Consider the following 13,466-nt stretch of genomic DNA (forward strand, 5'->3'; position numbering starts at 1 on the left):
TCGAACAAGACCAGAACTGGTGTCACTTTATCTTTGGAAGAGGACTCAGTACTTTAAATAGTCCTTTTATAAATGCATATATTTAAATATCACATTTTCCAAAAAGGGCATTGCTTGGTTTTATAGATTCAACCTAGAAGGACCATGGACAAATTGCCTCTTCAAGCAAATGTTTATCCTATGACCACAATGGCATACATCCAGGATGCTGACCATCGATTGACACTGCTCTCTGCTCAGTCCTTGGGAGTTTCGAGTATGTCTTCTGGTATGTGTTCTTTAAATTCTCTTTTGCTTTCAAAGATTTCAGCTGTAAGAATATAATTCACTTCAAAATGTAATGACTACATTTTGCCAAATGTGTTCATTAGCCTTTCCAGTTAAAAACCTACCTATCTTTCAAGAATCAGAATATTAATCAAGTTAAAGTTTTGTGATAACACCATAAAAGGAATTGCCTCAGTCTTCAGATAAGAAGGGACCTAAGACACCATGTCACAGTGACTATTTTTTTAAAGTTTATTGTCAAAGTGCTGTACAGAGAGGTTACAGTTACATACATAAGGTAGTAAGTATATTTCTTGTCAAACTTGTTACCCCCCTCCCTTATTTTTCTCCCTTTCCCTGTGTTAGTCAGTTTTTTGTCATAACAAAGGTTTTAGGCCCTAAGCATACCCTCATATAGGGAGCATAGGTAAGGGGGCGGGGGCCAAAAGAGCTGTTCTTCTGGTGGTATATGGTAAGCAAAGAAAAAGGAGAGACAGGGAAGGAAGGGAGGGAAGAAGAGAGAAAGGGAAGGAGTATGGGAACAGGTAGATCTTTTAGGTATGTCCCCCGTAACCCAGACCATTCAGCTATGAACTTAACAATGGAGTAATCCATAGATGAAGTTAGCAGCATTGTGATTCAGTAAACTCTCAGTATTGCCACTGACTTGGGACCGAGATATTTTATATCTAAACCACAGCAAGAGCTTACTTCTGATTGCCTGCGAGTATGAAGTTGTAACTCAAATTTACATTCTTTTAGATGTGACGTGGCTTCCCAGAAAGCTTATGCGTTGATGACATTATAGTTGGATGATGAGTAGTTGGATCTGACCAGTGAATTAATGTGTTGATGGACTCATAATTTAATGGCATTGTTGAGATAGTCTGATGGAAGCTAGCAGGCAAAGCCCGACTACAGGAAGTAGGTCCCTGGAGGCATTCCCTAGAAGGGTATACTTTGTCCCTGGTCTCTTCCTTTCCCCCTGCTTTCTGGTTGACATACAGCAAGCTGCTTTCTTCTGCCATGCCCTTATGCCATGCTATTTCTGTCTTGCTACAAGCATGAAAAAAGAACCAAGTGGCCATGGGCTGAAACTATGAGCTACTTTTTATAAGCTGATTTACTCGAGTATTTTGTTCCAGTGCCAGAAACTAATTACCATACATAGTCTGTTACTCTGCTACCTCCTAAAAGAAGAAAGGAGGTAGGAGTGATATGGGTGTGAGAATGAAGCAGCTGAAAGAAGCTGAAGTACCTTCTAAAAGAGAAAGCAAGGCAGAGAAAGAGAAAATAGACAGTAAACATCAATCTACCTTTGCTAAGCTTTCTATTGAGAGACTTTTATTCTATAAGATACATTCTTTTAATTGGTTTCCATACATTCTATCATTTTTTAATCTACTAAGGATTGCTAAAAATACCTAAAGGATCAGTCCGATGTGAGCGCAGAAAATATAAAAATATATTTATATATTATCCTTTTTACACAAAATTACTTTTTATACTAGGCATCTACATCCATTGAACTCTTCCACACACAAACTAGTTGCTTCTTCTCAGTTTGTGTTGTGGCCTTCACTAGACTAAATCATGTGAACCTATGCTTAGGAGACTAATACTGAGTTTGCACCACAGATGGCTGAGGCTTGGACACACTGGAGAGCACATTACCATGGACAGGGCGAAAGCTGCTCACTACTTGGTGTTGTTTAATTTTTACCATATGGATAGGAGCCCAATGTTGCCAAGTTTTTCAGTTATTGAAGAAATATCCAGAATGTTAAGTAATTGTAATTTAAATAACTTTAAATGAAGTTCTCAATCTGTAGATGTTAACTTACATAAAACCCACCATTCTTCAGACAAATGCAAACCATCTTAGTGACTCTTGAATCACTAATATTTAAGTGTGGCTTTAACTTCTCAAAGTTGTGCTCTCAACAGATACTAGTCACTAGATTCAGGCAGTGAGACATCTTCCTCTCCTTTGCTACTGGCTTTCAAATACCCCTACTATTTGAGTAAAGTCAATGAAGCACAAACTGGTAAATCATTAAATGTCACATGCTTTATGAATTCATGTTTAGAAACAGGAGTGCCTAGAGATTGATGAACTAATGTTTGTTAGATATAACATGATAAGCTGTGAATAGGCATGAGAACAGTGAGTCAGTGCTGGGGCATATACATAGTTGTCAGCTGAACTATGGGATAATAACCACAAAAATTCAGCTATTCTTTACTTATAGTTTTATGTTTTGGAAACCTAAATCAAGAAGAAAGAAAGTAAAAAAAGAGTTAGTATAATTACAAGAGTAATAGTTACTAAAATGGATTAACGTTTATTTTTCCTTCTGAATGATCATTAATACATTAATAGATATGAATAATATAAATATATTTTTAAAGTATGCATAGCTTTTAATTTCAGGTTTCATTGAGTGTAATCTTAAATGCCTACATATAGTTGGTTCTGGTTTTAGTTTCTTCAGTTTACTAGCTCATGTAACCTAGTCAGTAGCTTAGATCCTAAAATAGAGGAAATACGGAACTATTGAATAGCAAATGAAGGAATTAAATATGACCCAGGTAAGCCAAAGGACTAGCTGGACAATTGGAGGTACTGTTAACAATATCAGGAGGTGTCTCCAAATTCTACAACTTCCTCAGAATTGTCACCTGTCAAATAGTCTGGATTTTATTCACAAATCTTATTTAAGACCCCTTAGCTATATGTGTCTTGTTATTTCATGTATAATGCATTCCTAATTTGCTTCCATCAGCATTTTTATTCTAAGCACTGCTACCAAAACAAAAGTTCAAGAGAACTTGATTTGCCCTGCAGGTTAGGTTTTTTTGGAAAAAGTTTCTGTTAAGTTTCGATCTGCCCTGTTCCATTTTAAACTTTTCATCAGAGATGATTAAACATTAATGAAGGAAAGCAGAAATGCAGACCTGTTTTATGAATTTAGCATAGTGACTTTGAGCTATTAGCAAAGAAAGAAAACCCATGGTATCCGTATCTACCTGCCCTAGCTGATGATATCGTATCTTCCTCTGTAATTATCCTTCATGAATATATGTATTAAATCCTACTCAGTTTCACTGTTGTTGTTTGTTAGGTCAAATTGAAGTCTTCATGGATCGAAGACTCATGCAAGATGATAACCGTGGCCTTGGGCAAGGTGTCCATGATAACAAGATTACAGCCAACTTATTTCGAATACTACTGGAAAAAAGAAGTGTTGTGAATATGGTAGGAAAAAATAACAAGCATGGTCTGGTGATGTTTTCTTTGTCACCTTAATTTGAAGTGACAACTTTATACTTAATTTTTATTTATATAAAATTTATTTATATATTTTTTATTTATATAAAATTTTATTTATATAAATTTCCAATTCTGTTATCTTTATATTAGATTGAGCAGCAATTCAAAATTCATAGCAAATTTCAATTGTAAATATTGTGTTGGATCTGCATTTGGGTCATTTTACATTTTATTTTTGTTCGTTATGAAGGTAAATGTCAAGGAAGCAGTTCAAATGAAATTATTTTCAAAGACGTAAGTTTTAAAAATTGGGCTAATTAAGAATTATGTAGTAGAGCTTAGTCACATACTTTGGAAAATTAAGCTTGATTGTAGAATATATTCAAAAGTGTGAAACCAGGAAGCTGAGATCCAGAGGATTGCAATTTGAAGCCAAACCAGGTAGAAAAATCCTCAGACTCTGTTTCCAAAATAACCAGTTAAAAGCTGGGTTGGAAGCCTGGCTCAAGAAGGTAGGAGTGTCACCTGAGCAAGTTTGAGGCCCTGAGTGAAAACCCAGTTAGTTACTGGGGAAAAACAAATAGTGATCTTATTCTCGTCTTACATTTATTAATTGGAAATTGATTGACTTACCTGTAGTCCATAACCAGTTTTTATTCCAGTAAGCAAAAGTCCAGCCATCAGTGTTGAACAATTTGACAAAAGCCAGGCTTTACCTGAGTACCTGATAATACTCAGATGTCATCAGAGGGATCTCAGAGTTCTCCATGTATTAATGCTCATCTCCATCAATGGTCCTGGAAATGGCCCTTCCCTTTTGTTCTCCATCTCTTTTCTGCACTACATTATTTCCCTTTTTAGGCAGTAACTTCACTGTTTACTTCTTAGGGAGAACAGCCAAAAAAGAGAGCTTTCTATTCCAGATACTAAGTCTCCTTTGTTTCCCCATTTTCCTTCCTTAACCCTCCGTTTTTCTTAGGCCAGCAGCTCCACATGACTTGGAATTCACCCCCTTTACTTTCCTCCATATCCTTTTACAGACAGTCCTCTCTTCTTCCCTTTCCCCCATCATCAAAGCCAACACTTCCCTAGGAGATCTTTTTCATTGGCTGTTCAGCAGTCTTTGTTCTTCTGTTAAAAATAAAAGCAGAAAACACTTCTCACTCAGAGCTAATGAAGAGTTTGTTTTATCTGGCTCTCTTCTCTGGCTTTTGCCCATGTGGCAGTCTCCAGTGGATATCTTCTGTCATAACCTACCCAAACTTTCTAGTACCATTTGACACTTAAAATGGTCATTGCTTAAGAAACTGCCCTGCCAGTGCTTCCCCAGTGCCATACGTACTTGGTTTTTCTTCAACTTCTCTGGCTGTTATTTATCTCTTTGATTATTTCCTTAGACATAAAATATGGAGTACTCAAGGCCTAGCCCCTGGCTTTGTCCTTTTCTCATTTTAGATGCTATCTCTTGGCAATATCTTCTCTTTCATTCTACAACCTGCTACCTCTACTCAGATGGAACCCACGAATTTATATCCCTACATCAGTTTTACCTCTGATCTCCAAATCCATCTATCTAGCTCCTACCTAATATTTTCTTTTGTGTTTGTGTGTCTCAAGTTCGATGTAATCCCAGATTACTCTTATGAGCTCCCTTAACCATACAGGTAGGGCCTTTTGTCCCAATGTTCTCTCACTGGCTGACAAGAACACCCCTCTAAGCCAGGACCATGTCTGAATCATTCCCGATGGCCATTTTTCCCTCCTCAATCCTTTTCTCACAACAGTTAATCCCAATGGCCTGTCTCTTCACCTGCACATTTGACATCTGTGAGTTTCTTGATTCATGTCTTTCTGATCTAAGCTGATACCATGTATTTCCCAAATCTGCCTGTACATATACCCCACATTCTTCTGCCACAGCTGTCACTTTATAGGAAGAACTACCATCCTACTATATAGCAATTTCTGCTTATTTCTTAATCAAAATATACATATTTTATTCCCCTCCTAGTATCCAGAAGCTTGTTCACCTGAGTAGACAGAGTGAGTGATTGGATTTTTGTTATTGTTGTTGTTATTGTTACAAACCACAGCTACCCTATTAATCTCAGCTTAGCCTTTATTATGTCTTCTCATTATTTTCATTCACAATAAAAGGCAAAATTCATACAATGGCCTGAGAGCCTATCATGGTATGTATGACTCCTGCCTGTCCTCTAAACATCTTGAATGTCTCTCACCATTTCTGCTTTGGCTCACTGCTTTATTTTTTTACTGTTTTTTTTTCCCAACTCTAAGTTTTTCCCATGTCCTCTTCCCTGAAAGTGCTTTCACACGTGACTTTTTGTCCTCTCTGCCAGAAAACTCATGATAGTAGTTGAGATAAGTGCTCACTTAATTATCTTCCTTATGACTACATCGGATCCCCCTGTGCTCCCATTGAATCTGTGCATTTTGATTATCTGATCCATTCTTTTCTCTCCCTTTGGATCATGAATTTCTGCTTCACTGATAGGTAATCAGGAGATAGACAGACTGACAGACAGACAGACAGATATCATAGATAGATACCATAGATATGAGTGGATACACAAATACCTAGATGAGTGAGCTGTTACAGAACATCATGCTACTGTACTGCAATTTCCACTCACTGCTTTATCACCATATGCATATTTTACTCTCCCTATTAGATTCCAGGAGCTTGTCCATTTCATCTCCAAGTTTCCCACAGGGCCTTTTGCTGCTGGTATAGGCATTCTATAAATAAAACACTAATTCTATAAATAAAACACTAATTGATTGAATGAAATGGAAACAGCTAATTGAAAGAATTCTTCAAGTATTTAGAATTCTTTGGGAAAAAATAATATTCATTTTAGATGTCAAGATTCATATAAGTTTCTTAAGTCTTACAGTTTAAATCAATTATTGGCAAGATAGTTTTAACAGCTAAAACTGCATAGGCACATCATTGTCTGAGTGTTGACAGCTACTGTCTCTTGATCCTCCTGGAAATATTTCTGGCTTAGATGTGCTTTTTCCTCTATATTGATACTAATGTGCAAAAACTTCTGCTAACTATGGCAATAAAATAATTCATGTAAGATCTATGAATCTTTCACTTAGAAGTGAAATCCTTTATTGATTCCAATATTAAACACCTTGGATAACACCCAAAATGCCTATAATTACAATACTTAGAAGGAGGATCTAGAATTTGAGGACTGTCTGAGATGCATGCCTTGACATGTATCACACAACCTCGCTGGAACATAACCAATTCAAATGTGTTCCAATGTTTTGATAATCCTATATTGATCTCTTTTCTTTCACTCAACTATAAATTCTTAAGTCAATATCTTGTACCTTTTGATTTCTAGTGACACTGATTTAACTTTTCTAGAAAAGTGTTTTTAGCTTCTACTAAGACTAAGGTACTGATGATGGGACAAGTAGGAAATGCTCTCTAGAAAGTTAAGCGTTTTGATGGGAAGCTTTCAACCTGTCTGCTTCACGGAAACCATCTTGGAATAAGTTTTGTTCTCAGAGGGTTCTGCAGAGAAACAGTGGGAGCAAAGACTTGGAGTGATCAGTACTCTGGGATATACAGAGATACCAGTGGAGGACACTGGTGGAACTAAGTTGACTAGTAGTCACACTAATGATCAATAAGGGGGAGGGGGGGGACAGGAAAGTATTTGCACTAATCACTTAAAGATTTATTTCTTTGACTGTAACTCCTTTCCTAGTACCCCTTTCCTAGTGATGGTTGGTATGGGAAAAGAGGCATTATAGATTTGGAAATCCTACAAGTGCGTAAGTGGTATAACTGTCATTTTTACCTCTGGATATTGGTTCTTTCCATACAAGAAGAAAAAGAAAGAAGCTGGGCACCAATGGCTCACCCTGTAATCCTAGCTATTCAGGTGGCTGAGATCTGAGGATTACATTCAAAGCCAGCCCAGGTGGGAAAGTCCCTGAGACTCTCATCTCCAGTTAACCTCCAGAAGACCAGAAGTGGTGCTGTGGCTCAAAGTGGTAGAGCACTAGACTTGAGCAAAGAAACTCAGGGATAGCACCCAGGCCCTGAGTCAAGCCCGACAACCAACAAGAACAAAGAAGGGAGGGAGGGAGGAAAAAAGAAACAGAAAGATGAGATTAAAACCCCAATTGTTTATATAAGGCTCTGGAAAGTAATAGCACTCAAAGGTCAGACGCATAAATGTATCAAATCAAACTGAGTAAACAAAAATAACTCACTGTCTTAAATAATTTACCAAGTTTTAATTAGATGAAAAAGCCTCTAACTGTTGATGATCAGTTAGCTCAAGTTAGCTTAATAAAGAGAACCAAGCAGCCTGGAATTAATTCTGATTCCTAGAATAAGATCTTCTAACTTAGAAAGATCTCAACTCTTTGTAGTTTGAATCACAATGTACTAGAAACTCTTCAAAGTCAAATAAGTTGTGGAGAGAAAGCTAGACTTACATACTCTGAAACCTTCCAGGCAACTAAACTCCAAATACTATTTATAGGAACAATATCAGTAACTATAAGGCCAATAAACCCATTAAGAGCTTAAACACACATTGTATCAATTTTGGGTTTTTCCAAAGGCTTAGAAGGTTACCTACTAGCGGTTAATCAAATACTGGTAGTTCAACAGTTAAATATGGTGGGGAGCCCTTTGTTGCAGTAGGTAAACATGTACAAATGGGACCCCTAGGTGATTACTTTGCCTGGTTACTCCAGCCAAACTTCAGCAGTTTACTTGTTAATTGTACTCTTACTGGTGCTGAAATGCAACTCTTATATAAACTTCTGTCTTTTCTTGCAGAGGGCAATCAAGTTTCAATTCTTTAATCTCAAACAATTTGCATGCATGGCATTGTTTCTTTTTGTCTCAACACCTTTCAATTTGAATCTTGTTTCTTTAATCCAAAAGTAGCTGAGTGAGGCATGTACATGCACGTGCACAGATAGAGATAAATGAAGTATAGATTATAAGATTATATACGTACAGATAAATATAATAAATATATGAGAATAGGGTATATGTGTGTGCTTATAGATACGTATGTATTTGAATGTGTGTGTGCAGGCAGTTCCCAGCACAGAATCACAGAACAGGATGTGGCTGACTCGTGGGCTTGGCTTGCAAATGTTTTTTTGTTTGTTTTTTAACTTTTACATTCCCTGAGACTCACCCCTGGAGATCCTGATTCTAATAATCTGGGTGAGGTTCAAGAATCTATGTTTTGTAAAGGCTTCAAGGTTATTAGGTTGTGTGGTAATCGAGGAAAGGACTGGCTGAATTCAGGTCAGAGAACTGATCTTGTTTGGAGGGTTGGTATATCTGTCTATGATTGCTTCTCAGGTATTGATAATTAGTCAAGAAGTGTCTCATCTACTCACTGAAGTGTCCAGGAATTCCTCCAAGAACATTAAACAAAGCTTGAGAGCTTTTTCTGAATGTGCCTTGACCTAGAATGGACTTAATGCCTCTTGAATCTGGGAAGGCAGATGTTTTCCCGTCTGTTAGAATATTTTATCTTTTATTACTCAGAAGTAGTTTTGTCAGCAATCCTGACCTAGATCAAAAAAGTCCTTTGATCTGTGAGCACATTTAAGTGTCTTGTTGAAAATGTTCCCTTTCCCTATTCACATTATTCTACAAGTTGCATTAAATGACAGTATTGTTGGAGAATATTATTTTGTATGCTTTATTTAATGCGTACATTTTCATAGAACTCTTCCAGACCTAATCTTTTTTGTCAGTATCTTAATACTGCAGTGTCCCTCTGCTGCCTTTAACTTTTTCTCTCTCTCCATGGTCTGAATTGTAATGACATCTACTGTTAGCCGCTGGCATGATGCTAGTTGTTTTTTCCTAGCACGCTTCTGTCCAATGTTAATCTGACATTCTGAATTTTAAGCTCCATATCTTTTTAAAATCCTGTCTTTTCACACAGATAAGTAGCCAAGCCTTTAGAGTCCTCTATTACAAAAAAGAAGCAAATCAGGAGATATCCGTGAAGTAGTCATTTAAAAAAAAATTAATTCACTTCAAATGTAGCTGGTGATCAAAGGATATTTCTACATAAATTCTCTTAGCTCTTCATATGTCTGCTTTTACTCCTTAGGCATTATTGGCTATGGTTGTACATAGACATCGATTTAATTAATTTTTGTGTTATCAAGCATATGTATACCCCTAAATCTGGTATAGATTTATTTGATGTTTGCATATCCAGAAATGTTATCAGTTTACACCATAGCAAAGACTAAAATATTTTTAAATTATATTGAATAATAATGTATTGTGTAAATGTATAAATACCCAATAGCATATATAATTGTGTTCCTGTTTTTAGAATAAAATAAGAGTTAACCAATGATTTACCTCACACTTTTTTGCTTGATAGGAAGAAGAAAAAATCCCAGTCAGCTATCCTTCCCTCTTCAGCCACATAACTTCCTCATTCCTGAACCATCCAGTCTTTCCAATGGTAGTAAAAGAGAAGTTCTCTTCACCCACCTTTGAGCTGCTGAGTGAATTCCGTCTATTGGTATCATCGTTGCCTTGTGACATCCACCTGGTTAATCTGCGGACAATACAGTCAAAGGTACATCTCGAAGTATATGGATAAAGTATATTTTGCTTGATATAAGGGGTAAAGGGAGGGATGGAAAAATACTAGAAGGTTTACTGTGCCCTTAAGAATGACTGGGGGCTTTTTATCCAAAATCACAATGCCTTTCAGCGATTGTTACTCTAGTTCAGTACATAGCCCAGTACTAATTTATCTGCCTTCCGAAATATTCTATGTTTGTTTTAGCAAGTGTTCATTTTACTATAACAGCCTAAAGGAGGGAGAGAGATAATCATTTCCTGCTCTCCTGTGCAGGAAATAAATGTTGATGACTCCTCATTTTATAATGAATTCAGAAGCTGAGTTGTATACCTGTAGTCCTAGCTACGCAGGAGGCTAAGATCTGAATTTAAATGCTTGAGTAGCTAACAAAGCAAGCCTAGAGAGAAAAGTGTGTGACTCTTATCTCCATTTATCTACCAAAAAGTTAGAAGTGGAGGTATGACTCAATTGGTAGAGCAACAGCCCTGAGCAAACTAAGCCTAGTGAAGGTTGAAGGCCCTAGGTTAGAGCCCTAGTAGCAACACAAAACAAAGCAAAAGCAATAATTCAAAACAACAAAACAAAAACAGAAGCTGAGGTTGGCCTCTGTTAGGTAGCAGGACCAGGTAGATCAGCTCTACTGACTCCGTATTTATCAGGAGTTAAGAGACTCATGAAGCATGATACTTCACTATTTGTACAGGAGGGGCTTTGAATTTTTGGTTCTTTTTTTCTACAAAATCATTGCAAATCAGACCTTTGTATTAAGAAATCAAGTATTTCGGAGAATGTTGGAGATAAACTATGGGAGGTTTTAATAGGTATGAAATTTAATGGTTAGACTGCTTTCATTTATATATATGTCCATTTTTGAAGTCAAAAGGCTTCCTTTGAGACATAGATGGCTTCAGAACAACCTGAAGACCCCAAGGACTTGGGGAATGGATGGCCACTGTTCCTTGATCTTGTAATGGTTTGAAATGTGTGTGTTTTCTGGGAGCACCTCAAACTGACTAGAATCAGTGAGTGTAGTGTCAATTTTCCCTGTATAATCCAACAATGCCACTTATTTTCCAAGTCACTTGTTTTTAGTGGCAACTTCCTTGCATTCTTCCTGCTGTTAGTTTTTTTTCCTATAATAGAAATTTAATTTCATTCCTAATTAACAACCCCATTGCCTGCCAATTAAGTTGACACCCTGGAGCATTCAGGCCATCTAGTCTAGACTGCACTCACTTCAGCCACCTGGCTTCTTGCTGCTCCTGTCACCTTTGCACAGGTGAACCCGTGGCCCATCCTCACTACCCCCTGGCTGAGAGACTGCTAACTTAGCTACTGTTTGTCAAATATGACTGTATCAGGTATCCTGATATTAGGTCTTTTGTAAGGAAGAAAAGAAATCTCACTGGAAAATCTCACTGCCTTTAAAGGCAGAAATATATGTTGTTATCCTGAAACTGCTTACAGTGTAGGCAAACGTGTGCAAATGGAGATTTGTAATAGCGCGATTTAACAATATGGGAATCTTACTAGGAAGAAGAAAGATTGAAATGTTAATTGCTATCAGTACTATGCTGACACATAATTAGAACTAAATATTTGGCGTTGTTTTGTGTTATCACATTAGCTGTTGCCAGTTCCTGTGTTAACTTTTGACTTTTAGTACATACGTGTATTTGAAATGGTTACAAAAGCCCACTCAAAGTACAAGAAAAGATAGAATTGGTCCATTCAAAATGACTTCTTTTGTTCCCTTACCTTTGAAAAAAGAAAGATAATCATTCATTAAAGGTGAAGTATGTAGTCATTCAAAGAATGATGTTACTTAAAAGATTCCCAGTGTGGGCTTGACATGTGGCTCAATGGTAGACCACCTGCTTTGAAAGCATAAGGTCTTGAGTTCAAATCTCAATACCAATGTGTGTGAGAGAGAGAGCAAGAGACAGAGAGAGAGAGAGAGAGAGAGTAAAAAGAGAGAGGGAGGAAGGGAGGGAGAAGGAAGGAGAGAAAAAATGAGATATTTATGTAATTCCATGGTTAATCTAAAAGAAGACAAAAATGACTCAGTGAATAAATTCAGAAACTAAAGCTAAGCATTTTAAATCATGTTTCTGGTTTGGCGTGCTTGTGATAACTTTCAGTATACAAATAATGGGTATTTATTTAGGGGTTGCAATTCATTTTTTCTCTCAAAGGACGATCAAAATAAACATGACCTGTATGTAATTATGCATTTTTCTCATCCATGACAAGAGTACATGTCTCTACTTGCCTATCACCTCCATTATGAAAAAGGTTGCGTTGACTGATCCCTCAGTCCAGTGTCTGAAGGTGCCTCAGTTCTAAACCTCACTTGGTCTTCCTAATTCCTTGTGGGTAAAGGACTATGAATTTAGGCACAGTGAGAGGTCTAGGTCAGGCTGGAGGTGTGATAACTGACAAGGTGGTCTGCCTTCCAGCAGCCAGTCTCCTACTCACTGTGCCTAGATCATGCCAGGGAGATTTCAGAAAGTAGAGACTTTGACAAATAAACCCATGTCAAAGATGATTGTCTCATAGGTGTGAAAACCTCAAATTTATAATTAATGAGTCTTAGAAACTTTCCATTCGATTTCAGAAATTGCTGTTATCTCCATTATCTGTTATCTGTTTCTCAAATCTAGTTTGTCATAATTTTTCCTATTTTAGTGGATGAATTTGTGTTTTTATGTAAGCATACGTTGATTTTTTACTTTATATCTGCCTTGGGGAAATGATTTATAATCAGGTAAAGGGGGAACAGTTATCTGAAGGCCTGTCCACAGCATATTGTGTGGCCTCGCCCATTCTAGCTCCTGTCTAGGAATTTGACAGCTAGACTCCTCATCCTGTGTGTTGCTTGTCCTCTCTTCTCTCAAATTGTCTTCTCTGCTTCACTCCCTTTTCTTTACACTAGCAAGAGATTAGATAGTATAAAGAAGTTTCTATAAAGATTTGAAACTAGGGAACAGAAACACTGCTCACTACACTGAATAGGAAGGCCATGATATCAGAAATTTAAAAGAGAGGCTTGGCAGAGAGGATGCTGAGAAAATCCCATGGAAAGAGAGATCCTGAGTCAAAGTTCTGAAGGCTGGAGCTGCAGGTAGCCTAAAATAGAGTTGAGAACCTAGCCAAGCATTCAGTTTGTCTTTGTGGTGACATTCTACCTTACGTGTTGAAAAGTAGTGTGAAGTTCAGCTTTTTTTTTTTTTCCTAGATTACTTCCACTGATTTTATCATCTGATATTTTCATTTAATTTACACAT

The 13,466-nt window shown here is 37.1% G+C and overlaps 1 protein-coding gene across 2 annotated transcripts in view; it reads left to right on the forward strand.

Moving 5' to 3' along the window:
- The window catches only part of Man2a1 (mannosidase alpha class 2A member 1), a 168,479-nt gene that overhangs the window by 133,170 nt on the left and 21,843 nt on the right, over positions 1-13,466 (forward strand). For both annotated transcript variants that reach the window (XM_042691919.1, XM_042691918.1), the window contains exons 18-20: positions 127-268; positions 3,393-3,526; positions 9,970-10,170. In XM_042691919.1, coding sequence (XP_042547853.1) covers positions 127-268; positions 3,393-3,526; positions 9,970-10,170 — 477 coding nt within the window. The remainder of the gene's footprint in view (positions 1-126; positions 269-3,392; positions 3,527-9,969; positions 10,171-13,466) is intronic.

Source organism: Dipodomys spectabilis, unplaced genomic scaffold, assembly GCF_019054845.1.
Source record: "Dipodomys spectabilis isolate Male_0828 unplaced genomic scaffold, ASM1905484v1 ptg000147l, whole genome shotgun sequence".
Lineage (NCBI taxonomy): Eukaryota > Metazoa > Chordata > Mammalia > Rodentia > Heteromyidae > Dipodomys > Dipodomys spectabilis.